Here is a 24,669-nt window from a genome sequence, read left to right as displayed (position 1 = left end):
AATGTACTCATATCAGTAAAATTGTAGATTATTTTCCCAGTGAAATTCATTTAGGTATGTCTGACTATTATTGATCAAATCACCATATGAAAATGATCCATGTATTTGGCAGCAATTATTTCCAGATTCGTTTATATACTCAGTTATATGATTAAGAACGTCAGTAAAATAGAAAAAAAATAATTTCTGCTCTATAATAGTTATTTCATATTCCAGACGTGTAGCTAAATAACTTTTAACCACTAAACGGTAATCGGGCATAGTTTCGGCATCTTGCACCTCGTTTATGAAACACTAGGTGGCACTGTACTACTAACGACAAGAAGAAGCGAAGCATCTCCGTAGAAGAAGAATCTTCGCCTCAAATATGGATCCCAACAGCGGCCAAGGTACTCACTTTTGCCCTTATTTGTCATTTATTTTCACGTGATTTTCAAATGGGAGTTTTATATGACTCCCCGTCGACAATATTTTCTCACCTTTTCGTCATGTCTTTGCAATAAGGCTGTAAATGCGAAGGAAATGGCGCTTTTACTTGATTTTTAGCCCGCGTTGGGTTGTCTTAGCCACTGTTTTCCTCTCACAAACTAGTAATTTGTCATTTCCAGGCAAGATGAACAACGATGGAGACATCACTTCTGTTATGGGATTCTCTGGCTTTGGTATGTGTGATGTGGGAGGCGGGGGGTGTTGATTAGAGTACATATAATCTTTAAAGTGCTCTTAAAATGAACGTTTTTAAACTTGTTGCCACTAGGAAAGAAGGCCCGCACATTTGACCTGGATGCCATTTTTGAACAGACCCGGCGAACGGCCATTGAGAGGAGTCGCCAAGTGCTAGGTAACTTTAATAAAGCCACATGCTTGTCCTGCCAGAGTCAAAAAGTGTTAATGTTGTTTTGTTCAGATGACAGAGAGAAGGAAATGGAGGCGCAAGGGGAAAGCTCAATGTCAGTCCACACACAGAAAGACGCAGAGAAGGCAGCAGCCACCTCCAGGTAACCATTTTGTGTTGTCTGCCATTTTACATACAATATAATTGATGGCTTCAACATAGGGTTTCAATTCATCTTCAGGTTTCAAATTATGGTTTCAGGACAGGGTTTATGGTTTAAAAGTATGGTTTCCATTCATGATTAGGGCTTCAAATTAGAGTTGTTTCAAAGTAGGATTACAAAACACCATTAGGGTTTTAAATTAGGCTTTAAAATAAGGGGTTTCAGTACTTGATTAAGTTTTCAAAGTCAGTCTTCCATCCTGATTGTGTTGTTTACAGAAAAGAGGACACGGACAGCAGCAGTTCAGACTCTGAACCTGTTGGCCCTCCACCACCTGGAAAAGACTCAAAGGAGGAGGAGGAGGAAGACGAGGAGGAGGATTTGGTGGGACCCCCTGTTCCTCCTGGTTACGAAGGCGGTGACGCTCAAAGCGACAGTGACGACGAAGATGAGGAGCAAAATGAAGAGGACGATGATGACGTATGTGACGTGCACCCAGTAATGTTCAATAAACAAATGAAACGAAACGAACAAAGTGGGGCGAAAAAACGTGATTATGCTTCCAGAGTGTGTTGTTGTTGCTTTAAGCTGCCACAAGATAGCAGCACCAGAAAACAACACCTACCATACCTGCTTGTAGGTAAAAATAGGATACGATTACAACAAAAATTACATTAAATGCTGGTAATGGTAAAAAGAAAATGTAAAAGACAATAAAGACATTTGAAAAAAATCATGCACACATTACCGGTATTTATTTGAAGCAAAACTGTAACCAAATAAACATACAACCATAAAAAGATAATAGAGGTATGACTTTTATTTATTTCAAACATCTAAAATAAAAAAAAGTGAAAAAATGAACAGAACAAAGATGTATAGATAATTTATTAATCTTAACAATAATTCCAGAAAATGTTTACCCAGAACTCAGATTAACCTCTTGGCAATGTTAACCATTACATCGCTGCATCTTTCACAAAGAATCTCAAAAGCAGGCTCCAAAAAAAAAAAGTTTATCCTTTAACTATTCCACCAATATGTGTTCCTATTTTCCCGCCTCAGAATCCCGTCAAGAAGATTCCTGATACTCATGAGATAACTCTGCTGCACGGCACCAAGGCGGTACCCGCAGCTGTCTTCCAGCCTCAGTATACAGAGTCTCTTTTTGTCAACTTTGTTTGACCCTCCGTCCGTTTTCTCAGGTGTCCGCGATGGCCCTGGACCCGTCGGGCGCCCGTCTAGTGACGGGCGGCTACGACTTTGACGTGCGCTTCTGGGATTTTGCCGGCATGGACCGAGCTTTGCAGGCCTTCCGCTCCCTGCAGCCATGCGATTGGTGAGTCCACTTTACTGAGAAGCAGAATTGGTAAAAGCGACAGCTATAGCTAGGGCTCGACCAATATCAATATTTATGGGGGCGAATTCTGATATTTAGCAGAGAAAAAGTCTAACAGATGTTTTGGTACAGTACCTAAAAAAACGTGAGGAATTATAAGCATAACATTGAGTGCATTTCAATGCTTAGCAATAGTATAAAAATCTGCCGATATATATTTTTGAGGGGGTGTTACAAATGTTTTTTTTGCTTTGTTTGTCTCATGTGGTATTGTAAGAGTCAGATTAATCGATTAACCGTAGTGTGACACTTTTTAAAACCAGTTCATTTCTTTGCATTCTTTTACGTCGCTTTTTTGTGTGTTTTTATACAATGCAGAGTTATTTTTCTTGGCAAAGCACCGGAACAGATCAATGAAATTTCGATTAATTTCACTGGTGGAAAACGGTTTTGATCCGCGGATAAATTAAGCGCGGTCACGGAACGAATTAAAGCCGTAAGTCAAGGTACGACTTGACTTGTGTGCTCTGTTGCTTCCCACCACTGCCGAGAAACCCTGACACATCTGCGTGTCGTGCCACATCCACACCGTCCACGCACACACATTTATTTATCCTACAAGCAGATGGAAGCGGCTGTTTGTTTGCATGATGTTTACGCCATGATTCACCGGCGCAAAAAAAGAAAAGAGAAATGAAAAGGTCCAAATGGCATTTATTGTTTCCAGAGCCGGAGCAGGACTGCCCATTTCGTACGCGTACGCAACATTTAAGTTGATTACTTCTCTCTCCGGGAGCTTCCGTGCTTCCGACTCCACAGATGTTTCAGACTCAAAGATTTAGCGTTTGAGCCGACATTTCATTTTCACTTTGAACTTTTTGGACAACGCGCAGCCGATATGTTGATGCTCCGTCTACGTCCCGCTGTGTTAATGCTATTTGATAGTGACCTAAATTGCTAATCTCACCCGGGTTAAGTGGTGCGCACTTGGCTCACATGCACTGCCACCGCGCACATGCGTGCAACTTAAGGCTGGACGGTATGGCCTTGAAATGAAATCTCCGATTTAATTTTTTTTTTTTTTTCTGCCACAAAAATCTCACTTTAAGTGATATTTTTTCTCCCCTTTATAATAGAAAAAAAAACAAATGACAGTGAAATATTCAAATGTATTGAACCTAAAAGTGAATTGTACTTACTTGTACTACTATAAAATATCACAAATGGCACTCAGACCATACCCTGAGCAGCACTGGTGGAACGGAACTGTTTGCGGCTAAGCAGAAACATATACCCTTTGTTGCTGGTTCAATTGAACTAAAGAGTTTTTTTTTTGTCCCTTGAAGTCATCAGATCCGAGCATTGCAGTACAGCATCACCGGTGATCGCATCCTGGTGGTGTCGGGAAACGCACAAGCCAAAGTGTTGGACCGCGACGGCTTTAACGTGATGGAGTGCATCAAGGGAGACCAGTACATTGTCGATATGGTCAACACCAAGGTACGCTCTTGCGTCAATTTCAAAAACCCAAATTAAGAGATTTGGTGCTGGCCCTTTCTAATGCTGTTTTTAGTACATATCCTGTTCTGCTTATGCGCGGGCGACTTTTAGTTTGGATTCCTGCAAAATCATGTGAATAACACGCATCTGTGTATAATTATTAAGAAAAAAAAACTTAATTGTGAAGGGACCAAAATTAATGTATTTTATTCAACATGCATCTGTGTATAATTATTAAGAAAAAAAAATTAATTGTGAAGGGACCAAAAATAATGTGTTTTATTAATTATGTATTTTTCTAATTAATTTGCCGATTCATCGGTTACTGAAATTTTACTCTGCCAAATATTGGAATTGGCATCGGCCTAAAAAAAAAAAAAAAAAATCCATATTGATCAGTTTAAATACCCTTGCTTGAAATTGTCCATTGTGTGATTTTTTTTCTTTTCTGCAGCAGCATAAGTCTATTCATGAGCATTGTGCCTGTGCCACTGCCACCGCTGGTGCTGAGACCAAGCTGAATGTGTTCTGCTGTGTTGTTTGGTGGGGGTGGAGAGGGTGGGGAACCCTGCCAATGCCTAATCGTAGCAAGGTGGACCCAGGAGCGAGCACTTAGTTGTGTCCAAAACATAATGCTTTTCCCTTGGCACCGGGAGTCACCACTGTATCCGTTGCACCTGCGTCTACAAAGACCAATGCTAATGGCTTGGTCATGTTTGGGTTTTACTGTGTTTAAGTGAGCGGATTGTTGGTTACCCAGGCAAATGTTTTTTCCACGGACGATTGATACCTCCCGTGTAGAAGGTCTTGTATGATGAACCGGACCCGAAAGCTATCTGGGGGGATGTTTGAATGCCATTATCGCTGTCTTATGTTGTAGTGTGTTAATGTTTCGAATTTGGCATTTAAAAAAAATTGATTTGTGCTGATTTTGAAAAGAGCTAATATTGGTCGAGTGAAGCCCCACTTTGGTTCAATGACAACATCCCAACCCATCAGCCGTGCCTCGTCCCAGTCAATGAAAAGACATCACACGCCTCTTCCTCGCACACGAAATGCTTCTCTCTGTCAGTGGGTGGGTTGGGGGCCAAAGGGGGCTACCCTTATGTTACCGCTTTGATTCATTTGTTATGAGGAATTCCCACTGAGGAACAGGGAAAAGAGGTCACGCCACACTCTACTTAAACTTTAGTTTTTCCTTTTTTTATGGCCAATTTGGTCGTTAATCTTGCAGAATTCCTACCGGACGTGTGTTTTAAAATAGCCTGCAGGTACATTAAACTTGGTTTAAACATAACTCAGGACTAGATGCGACCAATTTATTATGCACTTACACATCACAGGTTGTACCTCAGCTCGGTTGTCATATCGCACTGTATTTGTCATTTGGGAAATAACTATGAAAAATAATCTTTGTTTCGGCACAACCATAATCAACTCATTTCACTTGATTCAAGACTTCAGCTGTTTTGTTATTTCTTTCCTGCTCCCGACAGGGCCACACGGCGATGCTCAATGACGGCAGCTGGCATCCCAAAATAAAAGAGGAGTTCATGACGTGCTCCAATGACGGGTAAGTAAGTCCCTTTGTCATTTTAATTGTACTTGAATTTTTTTTTTTTCCAAAGCCTGTTTACTTGGCAGCTACACAGTGCATGCGAGGGGAATGCTTTCCTTTGCCACCAGCAGGGAGTCCTCTAATCCACAATATGCTTCTTGAAAGGAAGGATTTACAAATGTCCCCTGAAACATGTAGTGGGTATAGAAAGTGAACACACCCTTGTCAAAAAAAAAACATATTTTTAACCAGATCCTTGGCTTTTTAATATCAGGATAAATAACACACTTGATGGTTGACCGAGCCCTGCTGTGAGTAGACACCCCCCCCCCCCAACCTTAAATACAAAAATGTTATTACTTGCCCATAAAAGCCAGAGGATGATGATGAAAGACCACTTTCATATCAGTGAAGCTCCTCAACTCACTTTAAATCGTATCCTTGACACTAAATAGCTCTAAACTTCAAAGTCATGAGCAATACTGTTCACTGAGGATAGTTTGCCGAAATTTTTCCGGGCAATGTAACGAATGCCAAACTGTGAACATGCAGTGTTTCTCTATGTCTGCACACAAGTGTTAACAACAGCAAAAAAATTTGAATCAATCTTGCATAATATGTCCCCTTTAAAAATGTGAGTCGAGTCTGATTGAATGTGACAAGCATGTGGTGTAGAAACCCGCCGCGGTGGTAATTAATTAGAAACAGGAAAGACCTCTGCCCGCTGTTTATAGGCAGGACAACCCTCCCAGATGTGGCTGTGTTTATTTAGCTCTCGCTGAAAATCCTCCCCTGGCACGTTAGCGCCGCTTGAGCGTAAGAGTGTTTGCATGCGGGGGAGCAGCCGCAGGTGCAGCACGGTGATTTGAGTCTCGCTCGGTGACGGAAACAGTCTTTAGCGTCTCATCACCTGCCGCACCCGTTAGCATGTTTTCGGTTGCCAGTTGATGAGCAGGTGACAAACGTGTCCTCAAAATGTGTTTCTGTACATGGTGGGTTGAGACTGTGTTTAAGCCCTCTTGGAATAAGTGTTTACTGTTATGCTGAATAGTTAATTGTCTCTCAGGTATCTTCATTGTGCCTGAAAATCTTTTGCAAGGGCCTGTATCCCATGCTGTCCAAGTATGAATGAAGCTGGTGTTGTGTAGACCTGAAACACACCTACCAAAGGGCGCTTTTATTGCAAATCAATCCTTTTATGACAAAGAACCAAAATGCAATTGAATGCATAATGAAATTATCAATGGTCAGCATCAATAGGCCTTTTTTTTTTTCCCGATGAAGCCCGGTGCTCCAACTATACCAGCGGGTGTTTGCAACTACCTTCTATATGCTTTAAATTTTCATTCTGACACCATTGTGTCCTGAATCCCATTTTCTCTTTTGTTGTTTATGTGAAAAGCGTATTAAGCATGATCACTGGACCGCCCAAACCTTTTTCATTAAAACTCGCATTCACGGCAGCTGCGACCCGGCTTCTCGGATATATTCACTCGCGCAGAATGTTTTCTTCTGGAGGGGAAGTAGTGCCAGCAGGTGGTGGTGATTGTCTTGCAATTCTTGTTTAAATATAGAAATGGCACCTAAAAAAAGGGGGCCGGGGGGGGGGTCGTATTTTGAGAATCGCTACACGAAGACAAACCTATGCCTGCTTCCGAAGTCATTTCTGGATCTTGTCAGGTGGTTTAACAAACCTTGAATCAGGGCTGTTATGTCTTTGAATGCTAACAAACTTCATGTATTTATAGTATCATCGTGTAACAGGAGAGCCCTGTATTCCTTGTATGTTATTTCCTGGTGCCCCAGGTGAACATATACACGCAGCCCAAAGGGAGTCAAGTGAAGATAGGATGAATGGCCACTGGCTAATGGAACCCACATGTCACACACACACAATTCACACCCTACAAACACACGCAATTTGAGGAATGTTTCCAAGGATTCCCGTCAATCTGGCCTGCTTACAAGGTCGCAGCTGGATTTGAACGTGAGGCCTTTCAAGGGACAGGCTGCTTACAAAACTGTTTGTAAACGATTGTAAATTTCCTCCCAATGTAAAAAATAGAATAATAATAATAATAATGATGATGTAGTTCTTCAAATAGTGGTCGTCCCTTTTATATACTCGTGGACAAAACTTTTGTTCTGTCTGAGACGGTACACCATCAGGGTTCTTCTGAATAGTCCAATATTATTGTGTTCGCCTATCTCTGGCATTTTTTTTTTTTTTTTTTAAGGTGTGTGCCTTGGGTCTTAATGTCAAGCTTTCGGCACAAAATGTGCTGGTATACTTTTGCTCTAGAATTGCCATGATAGTCTGGAGATGTCATTGTATATGTTTTGCTTGAACCGCCAGTCACCCGACATAAATTGTAGTCCAGAAATAGCCCTCGCCCACTGTTTTCGGAAATATCAGAACGGATCATTTGTACCACATTTGGCAATTTGTTCAATCTAAGTGAATTTTTGACAACCTTGTTTTGGATTGATTGGCCAATGCTAGCCAGTGGGAACGGGGACTCTGCTGGAATTCATATCACGGTGCTCGCGCCGCAGTAGATTTTCTTGATCTTATTTCATTTTGTTTTGTTTTGAAATGCTTCCATTTTGCACCTAAACCCTGACACGAATCAGAACCTTCCCCTTACCTGAACCCTTAAACCCTTTAGCCAAACACCAATCAACCCTCACAACCCTTCACCCCTAACTGACCTTCTCTGACCCCAACTCTGTTTTCGTAACGTGCAGTTCGGACAGCAGTGCCTTCTCTCCAGCTTTCCTGCGCGATTGCCATGATGCCTCCTCCTAAATCCCCCTCCACTTCATTCTGCTCAGCTCTGATGGAGGATGGAGCATCCTCAAATATCCCTCCTAATCCTTCTTTCCCAAAACACAGCCCCAGTCAGTCAGTCAGTCAGCCTGCCATTACACAGCACAACCCAGTCAGCAGAACCTGACCAAAAAGTAACCCTGTGCAAGCTCTGTGCATCTCTCTTGCCTTTATCTCTACATCGGGGAAATGGATCACCATCACTCCCGCTAGGCCTGTAACCTGATGGACGGATAAAACCTGGGAGGCCAGTCGGAGGAATTGTCTCTTCTCAGATGTGCGAACCGCTGGTCTACCTCATAAAGTGCCCACGCATGACTGGAGATGTATGGTCCTCATTTTATTTCATTCACTGAAGCCTTTGTGTTGCGGCAACGGGGAGGGGGGAAAAAGGGGGACTGTTGACTGAATGGAAAAATAAGGGTGCAGGGATAAGGAACGGGGACCAAAATATTTTTGCTGGCTTCTTCAGACTTGGTGTTACTTTTTCATAACAAGCCGCATTCTTCAGAGTGACTCAAAAAGATGTCTCCATTTGTGTGAAACACTTTGAGGGAAGGGGCCACTGTGCTTCGGGTGTCATGGGCAGATTGCCAAAGTGGTGTTGTTTTTGACCCCCCCCAAAAAAGTCCTTGCTTTGAGGCAGTCGGCGCCTACTTTGTAATGTTACTTACTGCCACCCACAGGACTGGAGTGGAACATCACTGTCTCGCATTGTCAGATTTATTTGTCAATACATCAGACGGACATGTGTAGGATTATTCCACCTTGGGGGCCTGAGTGCTGTTCTCGTTTGCCCCGTTAACTCCTTTTGCTTTGTGTTGATTCAAGCGCTACGGCGGATCAAACAGAGTTTTCTTTGACCCTTGCCAGCTCTTACTCAAGCCGTAAGTCTTGAGCTGGCATTTGTGTCACATTGTTAGACTTTGTCCAAACACGGGCTCGAAAGTGCACGTCTGCGACGTTCTGGACTGCAGCGGAGGAGGAATTCTGTTAGTAGTAGCAGCCCCGACTGTGTGTTTACGCACCTCGGCCTGACCTCATGACCCAAAAGGTCTCGGCGTTAGCTACAACACACAGCGGGTTGCACACACATTTGGAGTCTTGTTCCCTTGCTCGGTCTTAGAATAGTCCAAATGTAGACTTATAAAAATCTTTGACATCACATTGTCCCTCCACTGAAAACGTCATCGTAGTTAGCTGTCCACTCAAAATTTTCAAGGTACGGGTATGTTGAAATGCTGTGCTCAGCAGAGGTAGGGGAGACTCTGGTTTCATAGCAGTTTCAGGCCCACCAGCCTGATCTACTGTTTGCTCCCTTCCAACCTGTGTGATTGAGCCGCCTTAACCACATGTACTTGCTCAGTGTATCTCTTTAGGATTCTGATTTATCGCCGCAGGGATATCCCTAATGACCCAATCTATTTGGACGGCGATCGTCTTTATGACTTGGATTCACGGCGCTCGGTTGAAGATCAATGACATTCCCATTCCCGTTTCCTTTTCCGCAGCACCGTGCGAACGTGGGACGTAACATCGGAGAAGAAGCACAAGGCTGTGTTCAAGCCTCGCTCAGTCCAAGGGAAGAAGGTCACTCCCACGTGCTGCACCTACAGCCGTGACGGAAAGCTCTTAGCGGCCGGCTGCCAGGACGGAACCATCCAGATATGGGACAGAAACCTCAGTGTAAGTCTGAAACATATATATTGTATTATCTTCCCTTTAGCGTAGCTCCATCTAGTGGATGCATGATGAAACTGCAGTCACTATTGTAGCTTCTAGTCTATAATGTGGTGCGCACTATATATGAAAACAGTTTAAAAATCGGCCATTCATTGAAGTTGCGCCTTATACTCCGAGGCGCCTTATAGTGCGGAAAATACGGTCGTTCAACGCTCGCTGTTTAAAACCTCAAAATCTTATAGGCCTGTACTGTCGTAAACTAAGAGCCCTCAAAATTGGTGCAGGTCACTGCAGTCTTATTCAATGGTTTGTGCTTTGGGGGTTTCTCTCGTCAGTCAAAATGTTTTTATTCTCTCCAATGTGCAGCTGCGTGTTTTAGCATTGCAGTGCTTTGGATAAAATGCCAACAATGACGTCATTGTCATGTTAAAGATTGGCAAGTGGAATGTTTGTGTTGTCATGCCTTTTAAATGTCATCATTATGAAATGTATCATCATTTTTTTTTCAACATTTATCAAGATCTTCCATCCACCTTCAATCTGTTGGTGAAATGATGGCAGAGCAGGAACATCTGAGCTGTCATCCAAATTTTTTTCAATCATCTGGGATTCATAGAAAAGATGTAGGCCAGTCCATTCAAGCAGATGTTCATTGTCGGGTTATGTCACCTGCTGGCACTCAGAGAAGCAAAGTCAGAGGTCAAGCCTGGAGTCATTAGGATTAATCATTGGGGCACCGTGCGTGTCTGTACCAAATTTCTTGACGCTCCCTCCTGCAGTTGTTTTGGATATTTCATGTCTGGGCTGGACAGCGCATCGCCGGGGCCTCGCTCACTGACTCGCTGCAGTTTCTGCCGTAAAAGTATGGAAGAAACGAAATCTAAGCAGTTATGTAAGTGGATCTGACATGCTTTTTAGTTGAGATGCATGGGAGTCGATGAGATGCTCAATCAACATCACCGTCTGTACATTTTCCACTATTAGTGCACAATTAGCAATCACATTCCATTCTTTGAGAATGCTGAAGTCACTAGTTGATTTTGGCATTGTTGGTTCTCGGATTATTTCACATCCTCCTGCAGCCATGCATCACATCCAATCAAGCCCGTTTTTTTTAAAATGTTTTTATTTTTATTTTTTTTGGGACTAATCTCATTTTTTTAAATGTATTTTTCACTACTGTTAAAATGTTTTGATTGAAAAATAACGATTATACATATTTTTAAAAAGTCATCCTTAATAGGGCTGATCTGATCAGGGTTTTATGCTGTAAATTCAGGAATCATCCATGAGTGAGAGAGGCCTGTACCGATTCCGATACTGATCGCAAAGATTAGCTGCACCTTTTTCAGTTGCAGATCCACTTGAAATTCGATTGAGGTGAAAACTAGGAGAGCATCGATGCCACTTTTTGACCAAGTACGAGTATTACATTTTCACTCGTCCTCATTAATCAGCACAAAAGCCATTTTTCACCCAAAGAACAAACAAAATACAACGAAACGTTATCGGTCCATCCACTTGGAAATACAATATAGTGTTATGACCTGCATGTCCTTCACAAATGGTTGTGAATACATTTGCGGGGCATTCTTTGAGATTTGGAGACCATTTCCAATGCCCCCCTTTTGCTAATGTTATTTCATCCAAGAACAGTGACAGTTAAACTGCAGCTAGCGAGTCGGAACGGCTCTATTAGACCGAGGAGCTAATCCAGATTAGCCGAATGTGAAGTAGGCTGCACCATAATTACTCACTCAATGAACAGTCAACTTTGTCATCAGATAACAACGCCAACAATGCGTTGTCGTTTTAGTCGTGAGTGACCGTGCTTTCATGAGTCACAACGGTGAAGATTTCTCTCTTCATTCCACTCTCGGACCGCTCGTAACAACACACTCCTGAGAGACTGGATTAAAGCTCTCAAAATTTACGACTGCTCCTTGTCCAAGCTAAATATTTACCGTGCGTCCCATAGCAGCTCACAATAGTCATGTCTGTTCCCTGACCACTGGAGCCTGCGCCTGTCTGAATGGCTCAAGAATTTTCGCCGGTGCCCTCTGCCCTAATCAGGAACCTGACTTGAATTCAGCCACAAGCCTAAAAAGGAGTCGACCTTGTTCTTTTATTGCTGCTTCCCTCCCCCCCTTGTCTGTCTCTCTCCTGTATTACTCATGGTCAGACTATGCGGAGCAGATCAATCACCATCAATCATGTGCAATACCTTGATCTGGAGCCGCGCTATTGGGGGTGACATGGGCTTGATTAATCCTACGATGGCCAGTTGAAGTCGGTCCTCCCTGTGAACTCCCACAGCAAGTAATTGCCCGCCTTCAATCGGGTCGGCCCGAATCAGAGAAAAAAAAAAGGCCTCTTCATACATGGCGCATGGAGTGTGCAGGCCTCGGTTCCAAAACATTACCCCAGAGATCGGTGGAATGTTATGAGATCATTGACGGCCTTAGATGTGAACGCGATTGTGTTATATTACAGGGATATTGACTTTTTATTTGCTTGTACAATTGTTTTGTTTTTTTTTTTGTTTAGTCTGTGTATTTGGCTAGACGACATTATAAAATGATGACTAATTTACATAACTGCCCATGCTCGACCAGGCAGCTTGGCTCGGACCAAGCGCCACCGCTTTCAATTTTTGACGCCCAGACTACACTGACTATTACACAAGAATGCGTAAAGGTAAACCAGAGCTGCGTTGAGTTTCGTTGGCTACACTGATTAGCGTTGTTGTCGACCCGAGGATCGACGGATATTTGTGTGATGAAGTGAAGTGCTGCCTCCAAGTGGAAACACAATTCATACTTTGGATGTCTTTGTTTTTTGGTGTCCCCATTTTTTTCCCTTTTTTTTTTTTTTTTTTTTTTTTTTTTGAGTCTGTGCTCAAACAAGCCATAACGCATCTTTGCTCGTGCTCATCAGAGTAACGAAAATGGAAAACTCTCCGTTCGGCCCAGCAGTCGTGGGGTCATGATGAGTGGTGAGGGACCTGCGACTCAAAATGAATGATGAAAATAAGGTCCAATTCTTGTAATTGTGTTTTTTGAGAAGACCTCTCATTCGACACCTGGATCTGTTTTCAAAATGTCTCCTTTAAGTTGGCCACTGGAGAGAAAGAAGACAAAGCTCCGCACTGTGAGTTTATATGTGCGGCGGTGCATTAAAGACGACGCAACGGGAGCGCCGCCGCTCTTCTGAAATCCAACGAAAATGTTTCGAAAACTATCAAGTAACCGATGACTCACTAAAGACTGCTTGATGATAAACATCTGTGTTGTGAGCTTCAAAATAGTCGGATCGTCTTCCTTGAGTCCAATTTTTTTTTTTTTTAACAGTAAAACAGTAGTCGGGCTCATCGCCATTACATTAACGCCTGTCGTCTACCAATGAGCATTCACATTTGCTGTTTGGCTTGGAACGTACCCGATCCTTGGAAAGAACCAAGATCGTTCTGGTTGGAAGGCGCCCCAAGTTTTACCCCGCCAAAGAAGATTGGTTTGGAATTGCCGAGCGTGTTGTCGACGCAATAACTCAAAAGCGAATACACTGTCATGCATGAACGCTGCCTCAGTATCACCACTTGTTGACTTCCATGAAAGATCCGAGCAGCTGTCCCGGGCCGCGGTTTGACCACTTGATCCCCCCACAAAGAAACAAAGGTCAGCGTGAGATGTCATTACTGGCTGCACAGTGGCCCTCGTCGAATGCTTCTTAGGTGTGTGCCTGTTAAGGTTTTGATGTGGTGGCGGCGGTGAAGGGGGAGCACGTGGCAGCGGGAGGCGGTGGAGGGGCGGTCGGATAACTTGGCGAGAACAGTTGGCCCCTGCGGTCGACCGGTATCACTGACGAAACCCGACGCACTGTTCTCTCTGCGATTTATCAACCCTCGCATCCGCGTGTTTTGATGGTGATTGGAGCACCATGAATGTCGGCCGCCAACCGAAGTGGGAGAAGTACTCGAATGCTTGTACTTCTACTTTTTCATTTTAGGTTTAGGATCTACTGTTTGCTCAATACACGTGTGATCTCAAAACATTCGCCTTTCAGATTCTCTTTCCCTATAAAAATGAGTGGAAATGCAATGAATCCGTTCCAGGTCTCCCAAATAACGTCCAAAATTCTAATTTTTTTTTTAGACTCAAGGTGTTCTCCTGTATAAAAACACTTGTGCTGCATCAAAAGATTTATATATTCAGTTAATCTGTACATATGATTTACTTAATCGATATAATCTGATTTAAAACATTTTTTCATTTCCATCAATTCACCCAAAGACGGAACATTTCAAAAACCAAGTGACAGTGATTCACTTACTGGTTTGCTCGGCAACATGTCAGAAAATAGACAAATATGTTGATTGTTGTCCAAAGTATAACTAAATCTTTGCAAAAGCTTTGCTTTGATGAACCACCAAGATAAATCTGTTTTCATTGAGGCCCAGCATAAATCTGAGAATATTCACTGCTGAGAAGCTGAAATTCTGAGGATTTAAACAATTTTTAAATCTAAGGTCTCAAAACGATTCATTATCAAAATAATGATGAATCAATTCAATGATCGATGAGTTGTCGCACCTTTAAAAGCACGCGGTAAGAACATTTGCTCTCCACGTATCTCGAAAACAGAAAATGCAAGGAAAAAAAACTAGAATGCACCTAATGTAGTGTCCTTGTTCTTCTGTGCAGTCTCCTGGCAGAGATGACGAACCAGCTTAATGGCACGTTACTGCTACCGACTGAGATTGTGACGATATATTTCTATTTTGTCACTTCCCACCACTGGCCATGCACGAGTTTCTGTGTACAGCATGTCAATGACACCCCCTTGGTTCGCCCGAGACTGTGACGCCCTCGAGGGAGAAAGGGCACGGTTTGCAGAGGTTGTCACACGGTGCTCGAACGGCGTACACACCGGGGTCCGGTTTCATGAGCGACTCTGTAGCTTATCACAGGAAGCAAACGCCCCGGCATCCAGGGACGCCGGCCAACATGGGGATAGTAAATAAACGCTGCGCATTTTCACAACAAAAGTATATAGGCTCGAAATAGCCGGAGAGGGGTCGATGTAACTACCCACTGGCAGCACCTCTGACAGCCATTATTACGCCGTTTGACGTTATTCCTATTACATGCCGTCAAACGGCTTTCTTATTTACCAGTGATTCATCAAAGAGCTTCGCTGCCACCCAGAACGATTGGGCGGAACGGATATTTTTCAATCCAATGGGTTGGATCGAGAAACGTGTCCGCCGAGTGCAGTTCCAGTCCTTTCTGTCTGTTCAGATTTGTAAAATTTACGAACAAGAGTTAACATTTATCTCCCACGCGAGTTTAGATCGTAAACATTTAAACAGATGTCGAGGAACTACTGTGCTACGGGCGCAAAACATGTACAAAAGTTAGTGTAACCGTGCAAGAGACTACCACATAAGAGCCATAAACGCAGCGGGTGCTAACCACAGATGGTATTCATTTTAGCAAGAAAGCTATCAACTCAAACAGGTTCTTTTAATTTACTGGTTAAACAGGAAAAAAAACATGCCTGTGGAGAACATGTGCCCCCCCCCCCAAAAAAAGCTCTATATATAAATAATAAAGCATTTGGACAGTTACTTGGAATACCGCCTTCCACCGCTTGGCTAGCGCTAACGTGGCACAAAGTTGTTAGGTCTCTCGAGCTAACGGCTAAGGTGCACTGTTGAAGGCACACCTGTTCTTGGAAACAAATTCTTCAAGCTATGTGCCACCACGGAGAAAAATAAAGATCTGGCAAACGATGCAGGGAACAGAGTTTTCGATGTTACAAAACCCCCCGGCAAAAGGCTTGGTGAGAAGTTGACGATTAATGAGAGCGTTCCAAAGTGGAAGGCACAAAATGACCGTCAGTTGCTCTCGTTTCGGAGCGCCACGCAAGCGACATTGATCATAAGAAAGTTACGGGGAGCAGTCTTGACAAAACCTGGCAGGAACTAAAATGAAGTTGAGTTGACAGTCGGAGCCCAGACACCCGCCTTGACCTGAGAAAATGTCATTTCATTTTCTTAAACTGACCCCCTTGGCTTTTATTCTGGGCTATAATGTAGATAATGAGCAATGGGGGGGGAATGAAAGTCAAATGAGTCTGTGGTCAATTATTATTAATTTAAAATGACGTCCCTGGAGAGACAAGACAAAGTGTCCAAGGCCAAGCCTCTGAAAAGTGGAATCCTGGTTATCTCCAGTTCAAGGTGACACGGTTATCTCTTTTGTCTCCGTTAATAACCTCACTCCATTTACTTTGCAAGTCAGATATGACCTCAATTCCCTCCAGGATCGTGAGGGCACATCACTCTTTCACCTCTCACTCTCCGCACTAGCATTTCTCTATGCTTCTCTATCTTATCTGTCATGGGCACTCGCCGCACTTAAAATTCCTTATCCGCCCCAAAAAAATCCTGTGTTGCCCCATTCTCTTTTCACTCGTTTATTTGCGCTGCGTTTAGAATTAATGAAATTGTCGCGGTATAAACCGAGGTTATGTTTGTTTGGGTGTTAGCAAGTCCACTTGTCCAGGCTATTGCTTCACAGGCATCTTTTAATGATCGATTGCTGTTATCTGCCTCGGACATAACCAAGTCACAGGCAGCAGCTTCCTCTTCCAGTTACTTTTTATTTGAACGTTATGTCTATGCGTTTGTGCCACTTCTAGTCTCAAGCTGGAGTGTCAATGAAACATTAACTTGCCCTTTTCCAATAGCATTTAACAAGTTCAGTCAGTTCGGTCAGACACCGGAAGTATCAAACTGGCTCCCGAGTTTTCGAGTTCTTCCCACAAATGGGCCTCAGTTGAAATATGCTTTTTTTTTTTTTTTTAACTGCTTGGATCCAGTTTTACAGTACACTACTTCAACAGGACACCCAAACTTTGCTGAATGATGCGAAACAATCTTCCCTCGGGCGATGGCTGAACTGAGTGGTGGTACAGTTCATCCTTTTGTATTTAAATTCTGTGTCTTAGGCCACCATCCTCTGAGATGATTTTGCAATTCTGATTGAAGAGGTACCGGTACTTTAATGTCTCGAGGACAACAGTTCTTTCGTCCTTTTCTTGTGGATGAAAATTTAAAAAACTGTCTTTTTTAAGAGAGACCTGGCCAAGAGGGCAGCCTTTCACAGCTAAGCTGTCTAACAGACAAGGCAGCTTGAGCTGTTACATTTATCAGGAGAACCCCCCCGTCCCTTTAAAAACGACTGCACTTGAGTAAATTGATCCGTTCAGCTATTTTGAAGGCCTTGCAAAAATCATTTCAGATAGACAGGACAGTATATTTGAAAGTCTTTTTTCCCCTCCCAGGTTCTGTCCTTACCCTTAGGATTTGTAAGTAGAAGCAATTTTTGGGGGGGGCTATGGTGAACATTTATTCAGAGACGTGATGGAAGAAGGCCAAGAGCAGCTTTTCACATAAAAGTGAGCCACTGACAGGCAACGTATCCTGCAGAGGAGTGCATAGTGCAATCCTGAGATTGGGGGTTCAATTCTCAGCTTCCTGTGTGGCATTTACGTGGGTTTTCTCTGGTTAGCCTGGCTGATTTGTGTGTGTGTGAGACTGATCGTTAGTCCAGTGTGTGCCCTGCGAATGGTGCACAGTACTCCGGTTCTCACGTCAAAAAAATAGTCGCTTGTCTACATGTGCCCTGTGATTAACGAGAGACCAATCCAGGTTGTACTGCGGTTCTTTCTCCAAAATCCAGCCGGGATAGGTTCAAGTTCACTCACAACACTGAAGATAGGCAATATATATTAAAAAAAAAAAAGTGTGATCCATGTTTTTTCCATCATGGATCACATTTGTGTTTGATATCAAAAATATGAGACAAGAAATTATTATTACTGGTGTAGCCAACCAAAAAGCTTTATTTGGGTAGAAAACAGTAAATATGAAGGGCGATCATATTCTGCTGTATAAGATAAGATAAGATAAGATATCCTATGTTAATTCTATGGCTTTTTCTCATTATTGTAGGTGCACACCAAGTTCCACTGCCGGCAAGCCCACACTCCGGGATCCGACATCTCCCGCCTTTCCTTTTCCTACGACGGCACCGTTCTTGCCTCACGTGGAGGTGACGAGTTGTGTGATTTTTCCCGAAATGAGACAGTTTATTTTTCTTATGTTACTAACCTGTTATGTTGTCTTTCAGGCGATGACACACTGAAGATTTGGGATATCCGCAACTTCAAGAAGCCATTAAACATGGCCAACGGACTGACTAACTACTTCGCCATGTGAGTCATCGCAGTCACAGGACCACAAGTAAAGACTTGAATGGCGCTACAACACGACGATTTCACGTGTTTACTTTTCATCCTGGGCAGGACCGACTGCTGTTTTAGCCCAGATGACCAGCTCGTCGTAACTGGGACCTCAGTGAAGCGAGACGAAGGCAACGGGAAGCTGGTCTTCTTTGACCGAGCCACCTTTCAGCGGGTCTACGAGATAGAAGTCTCGAATGCGGTAAGAGGCTGAGCAGCTTATTCCTTTTAGCTTGTTGCTCATGAATTAAATCGAAAATATATGTTTAAAAGGTTCAATCAAGCCCTTCACTTTAAAACTCCAATTAAGGTGTATCAAATGTTTTTTGCAAGTGTGAGAAAAGATTCTGCAGTTCATGGAGTGAATTGCGAACGCCATGTAAAAGAAAAACACGTTTCCTAGTTGAATATTTTCAAGCAAATTATTTTTTTGTTTGCGGTTTTATTAAGTGTCAGAACTCTAAAAAAAATATTCCAGGCAAAGTCACTTGTTTAGTGGCCGCTGAGTGGATCCAAATGTGCTTCTGACAGTTTGGAAGGCTCGGCAGCCTCAAGGGGGACAGCGCTTGTGTCTGACTTCAAGTCAACTGACTTCCTGTCATTTAATATTACGCGAATGAAGGAGAAAGTGTGACTCCTGCACTCTCGCTCGGCGTCAAAACTGAGAATGAACTCATCTGAGGAACTTAAAAATTGGGTCTGAAGTACCCTATTAGACCCTTTAGAAGACCTCACTCCCAGATCTGCCGTAAAAATAAAATATTTCAAAATTATCCTAAGTGTGGTACACACCTAACGATAAAACGACGCAGCTTTTCTTGTCACAGCATCTTTTTTTTTTCTCCCCCCTTTTCAGTGTAGCCCTAAGACTCATTTCTAGATTCTGCCGCTTCTGTTAAAATAATCTGAGTCAAGAGGCGTGATGTATGTTATGTACCTCTGTAAACTGCCTTCCTCAGGAGGATCTCTGATGTTGTGTGGACCGCGGCTGAGTTACAAGTGATTGGTGACCCTTTGCATTTCGCTTCCTCTGCCCGCCTGAACTGCACAGCACTTAAATTCTTAGGCCGTGGGAGATAGTGACGGCTGGTGTAAACATAGTAAATACTTCATTCATCAGGTTCACCAAGTGTATTCCCGCCGCGCAAACAAAACAAAACCACAAAATGGTTTGGAAAAAAAAAATCCGGCAGATATTAATAATATTTGGCTTCATTGGTAAAGTGACGAGTTGGCAGTAAATTACAAAATACATTATCACGCGACCGGTCTAAAAAGTCCATTTGACATGCCAGAAACAAAAAGTGAAGCGGTAAATGCACTCAAGTGAGATTACAGTCATGGGCCCGTTTTATAAACAAACGCGTCACTCTTTCTACTGTACACAAAAGAGACGATCGTCTGTTCCAGCACACTGTGAAAAAAGGAGGCTGCACCTGCCTGCAGACTGCACTGTGTTTTTGCCGCTGCATCGGCCCGACAGTGAATATAAAAAGTCTACACACCCTTGTTCAAATGCCGAATTTGCAGGATATTCAAAAAAACAAACACAATCTTACACAAGTCTTATTACCATTCTAGCTGAAGATGACAACTGCTTGTATTTAATCATTTTCATATTTTAATAAATTATAATATTTAAATTGCAGGCTTTAAAAATGTTTAAATCTGTGTTGGACCAAGTTAGCATGAATGAGTGTGCGTGTAAGATCGACACTCCTTCCGCTGGTGTCCTGGTGGGACGCTGAACAGCTGGACGCTAAGCAGCTTTCCACCCTCGCCGAATCTGGACTACCCACCCCCCATCCCGCACACGACCGTCCTAGACCACCGACCCACCCCCCACACCGGCCTCTGTTTGTACGCGTCGAGCACTTTGTCCTGTGCAGCGCACCTACAAATCAGCGGGTCGTCACAGATGTTGATGGACCAGCACAGGACGCCAGGACATTCCCGTTTAATGCCTATATCGCCTTTTTTTTAAAAACACTTATTTCCATTCAAGTGACCCTTTTGCTTGTGGGTTTGACCTGAAACACCCCAGATGTGCAGATGCTCGAATGGCTTGTAAACTACTCTGCGCGCGCCAACAAGGAATTAAATAAAACACTAATATTTCATGTTGCAGGGCATTTAGTTGACCGTAGTCTTTTCCTCATTGATTTCTAGAGAGGGGAACCACCACATTACTCCATTGGAGCTCGTCGGCAATGACTTTGCTTGTTGAATGATGGACGCACTTCTAACATGTCATTTTAAAATCATGTTCAATGTTTATATACATCTAATGTGGCATGTCTCGGATGGCCAGACCAATGTGCTTTTTTTTTTTATTAGGCTGATACTGATTCTATTTGGCAAATTCCGAAAACCGATTAATCAGCCAAATAATTGTAAAATAATAAGAGGTGAACTCATGGCCGAATGGAAGTGCGTCATTTGGCGCAGTTTAGCCACAGCCGCCGCAAACAATCGGGAAAACTGATATGGTTTGCAAAAAAAAAAAAAAACCCCCTATCGCTCCACAATTGAGTACTACTTAGTCCTCAGTCTGCACGTCTTCAGCAATTGTTTTCAAACATGTATCGTGTATTTCGAAACAAATCTCTGAATTCACTTGACATGGTCATGTTTGACCTTAAATGTCGCATCCAGTATTTACAAAATATGTACACCTATAATGTTGGCTAATCTCATCATATTTACTTTATATACCTCAAATGTAGAATGTTGCGGGACATGTACGTTTGCGACTGTTCGTGTAGCCTCAGACACATTTTACACACACACACACACACACACACACACACGCACAACTCCCTGGATAAATGTGGTCACATTTGCCTATTGGCACTGGGCCATCTGTCGCGCACACAGACACACACACACACACACATGCCGAGGGATCTGACTCCCTCATCCCCAACCACCAAATATAGTCAAGTAGAGCAGCGCGGCACTCTCGTACCACCACCAAGCCCAATCTGCTCTCACACACAATGCATGAACAGTATGACGGCCGAACACGCAGACCTGGAGAAAGCTTCACCCCGTATAGCGCACAATAAAACATCCATTCTTTCTACGTGTGTGTGTGTCTTTGTCATGGCAGAGTGTTGTGCGTTGCCTGTGGCATCCCAAGCTCAACCAGATCATGGTGGGGACCGGAAATGGGCTGGTCAAGGTCTACTATGATCCCATTAAGAGCCACAGGTATTTTCACACACACACACACACACACACACACACACACACACACACACACACACTTGCACTGAAATATGTTCCAAGAGTCCTTATTGTCCGCCATATTCTGTATGATTGACGTGTCGACCGTCCATCCAGGGGAGCTAAGCTGTGCGTGGTGAAGAGCAAGACCAAACAGAAGCATGCCGAGGCGTTAGCCCAGGAGTACGTTATCACACGTAAGTTCACGTAAAGCCGCGTTTGCACTGAGATCCGACAAAAAAGTTGCATCAATGCCGTAAGTGAAGATAATTAGAGAAGAAAAACTCAACACCCCCCTGTTGAAATGCCAGGTTTTTTAATATGAAAAAAATGATACCAAGATAAATCATTTCAAAACTTTCTCCACCATTAATATAATCTGATACATGAGCAATGTTTTTTTTTTTTTTGTTTTTTTTCCACCAATCAGTTGCATATGAGAAGTGGGTGTCATGTGTTAAATTTCACAAAGATGATCAGGGCATTGCGTTACGCAATACCTTTTCTGGCTCCGATACTACCGCCGAAGTTGTCCTTAAAAGACTGAGCCCGCGAGCAGGAGGAAACCACGCGGCGTCCACGGCCTTCCATTAGCTGATGGAGCGTCCTGTCGCGCATGAGTAGCTGACCACGCTGCCGCCACGTGTCCCCTTAACGCTCGATCACGCCAAGGACAAGCGCTTCTCCTGCTGTCTCTGGCGTGATGGGCGAACCCAGCCACCCCATCTTCACCCGCTCACCTACCTGCCATATCGCCCTCACACCCTGCCGTCAGTACAATTTGGACAGAATTCTCTCTTTTGTTTTGGGTTGTGTGACCACGGCGTGAAGTGGACTGGTGCTCCGAGTGACGCATTTGGTGCCCTGCCGTTGGAAAATTAGAGGACCCATTGAGCAGGGAAGCGGGGGAATCTGTCAAAGCGAGCCTTTTTGCTTAATGTGGCGTAGCGAAGAATTAACCACGATGGAAAATCACTTCATCTGAACCTCCGGCCACACACACACACGCGCAAATCGTTCAGTTACTCACGCACACTTGCACACTCGTGGCGTAAAAGTGCCTGAGAGGCTTTTATTGTTGATAACGCTCACTCAAGTGTGAAAGGAGAAACCTAAACATGGCATTACGTTAGCCCTCAGAACCCAAACATTGCAACCAAGCAGAATTCATAGAAAATAGTGAATGAAGGAACTTTGTCGGTTTACGATGATTAGTCACCATGTGTGAAACAAACTGCCATGTTGAAACATGAAAGTTTGTGAATGAGACTGATTTTCCTCCTTGTCGTCTCCGACAGCTCACGCCTTGCCCATGTTCAGAGAAGCCCGGCAGAGGAGCACTCGCAAGCAGCTGGAGAAGGACCGACTGGATCCCAAGAAGTCCCACAAACCCGAGCCCCCCGTGTCCGGACCAGGTGAGGCCACTTGGTTTCATTGTGTCGTGGACAGAGGTGACAAAAGTCATCAAACTCCGTACTTATGTCGAAGTACTGTGTGAAAAATGCTCTGCTTGTGTACCCTTGAGCATGTGCGTGTGCTGCAGGCGCCCGAGCAGCTCCGTGAGCGCCAAGGCAACTTTGTCCACTTCCAGCTGGCTCGTCACTCGCAGTGTTTTGTTTCGCACTGGTCTCCTGACGTTTCCACTGCGAACTGCAGCGTTGCAAAGAGTTATTTCAAGCACGCGGGACCGACATATGCTCGCCAAATGCTCGTAACTGTGGCGAGGCTTCAACCAAATATTGTTTCATTGTTTTAAAAACAGAAGTTGGGGAACCTTTGGGTGCCAGTTGGTGCTCTCGTTTTAATGGACACTAGTCATACATGAATGTAAGTTTCAGGACCAGCTAGAATGTAAAAAGTCGGAAAAATACGCGACTGAAAATTCATATGGACTGTATGAAATGTTATTCAAGTATGGCTACAGCTAGCTCGGTACAGTACTTTAAAAGTAAACAACTACATCGGCAAAGTCCCCTGTAAGTTTGGACTACGTATATGTTACTTATGTAACCAATAAGCGTGACTTTTTTTTTTTGTCTTTTCATTTTAACGCGTAATTGACATGAAATCGTCACATGACTCGATTCACCCACCCGTCTTTTGTTCCAGGCCGAGGCGGCAGAGTGGCAGCTCACGGCGGCACCCTGTCGTCCTTCATCGTGAAGAATATCGCCTTGGATAAGACCGATGACAGCAACGCTCGCGAGGCCATCTTGCGTCATGCCAAGGAAGCGTCAGAGAACCCGTACTGGGTGGCCCCGGCCTACAAGAAGTAAGATCATCCCCAAGGAGCGCAGTGTCGACGTGAGGGCTCGGGGTTTCCTTCGCACCTGCTTGACGTGGAATTGTTTAAAGAGACGCTCGAGTTGTACAGGTCCTCATTCAAAGATGATGGACAGCTTTAGATGGTTAGAACAGAAAGGACGCCGTTAGATGGCTATCACACGCCAGGGGTGGAACGAAGCTGCCAGGCCGCACGTCCGCATGTTTGCACTCTCGGGCAGAAGCAGGTGAGCTTGGAGTTAACAAGTCGAAACATTTCCGAGTTGTATCAAAACATGCGGCACGAGATTGATCCAATAGGAAATACAATTTTGTAGAAGTTGAATGACGTGAGGTTTGCCATTTCTTTTCCATTTTAGTTGTTAATCAGATTGAACATATTTATTTATTCTTAAATGTGCTTATTTTAGCGTTGTCTGGCATCAGAATAGACGAGAAGTGAATGGAGATTCCGTAGATTGGAAAAGTAGACAACTTTTGCAACTTTTTGTCTTTGCGTGAAGAATCATTCATCAGTAGTTACTTGATTATTTTAACAGTTGCTCTGAACCTCATCCTTCATCTCTAAATCTGATTGATTGTCTGGCGATTGGGTTTGTCCCGCAGGACGCAGCCCAATCCTGTGTTTGCTGAGGACTCCGAGGAGGACGAGGAGGCCGACAAGGAACCAGAATGGAAGAAGCGTAAAATCTGAAGCCTTGGAAATCCGAACTTCTTATATTAAGAGGCTAAGCGGACTCGTGGTTGCTTGCATAAAACAGACGCTCAGGCCCAGAACGCTGTTTGGGGGATGTACTTGTCTGACTTTGTCAGTGCAATCGGTGTCAGTAAACTACACGTTTGTGGTTCCCATCTCCAAACACCCACCATTCACTATGTTATCCTTCATCCTTGATATTTTTAATAAACAGACAGGACAGAAATGTCATCAAATCATTTGAAA

The 24,669-nt window shown here is 43.6% G+C and overlaps 1 protein-coding gene across 1 annotated transcript; it reads left to right on the top strand.

The window, feature by feature from the left end:
* The first annotated feature begins 308 nt into the window (after positions 1-308).
* Positions 309-24,669, top strand: wdr70 (WD repeat domain 70). The gene is made up of 18 exons (XM_019887063.1): positions 309-389; positions 609-662; positions 758-841; positions 908-998; positions 1,277-1,478; positions 2,064-2,123; positions 2,204-2,337; positions 3,684-3,837; positions 5,334-5,410; positions 9,737-9,911; positions 17,926-18,025; positions 18,104-18,188; positions 18,279-18,417; positions 21,328-21,428; positions 21,561-21,640; positions 22,742-22,858; positions 23,553-23,715; positions 24,333-24,669. The coding sequence occupies exons 1-18, from the start codon at positions 368-370 to the stop codon at positions 24,418-24,420; spliced, it is 1,926 nt and encodes a 641-aa protein (XP_019742622.1). The 5' UTR covers positions 309-367; the 3' UTR covers positions 24,421-24,669.

Source organism: Hippocampus comes, unplaced genomic scaffold, assembly GCF_001891065.2.
Source record: "Hippocampus comes isolate QL1 unplaced genomic scaffold, H_comes_QL1_v1.1 scaffold54, whole genome shotgun sequence".
Classification (NCBI taxonomy): Eukaryota; Metazoa; Chordata; class Actinopteri; order Syngnathiformes; family Syngnathidae; genus Hippocampus; species Hippocampus comes.
Note: the sequence above shows the minus strand (reverse complement) of the source record. Positions and strands in the feature narration are given on the sequence as shown.

Bases quoted from the DNA above. Each gene is read 5' to 3' on its own strand.
- wdr70 (XM_019887063.1), top strand. From the start codon at position 368: ATGGATCCCAACAGCGGCCAAG. The intron at 18,026-18,103 runs GTGACGAGTTGT...GTTGTCTTTCAG, and splicing joins CGTTCTTGCCTCACGTGGAG to GCGATGACACACTGAAGATT. The intron at 21,641-22,741 runs GTAAGTTCACGT...CGTCTCCGACAG, and splicing joins CCAGGAGTACGTTATCACAC to CTCACGCCTTGCCCATGTTC.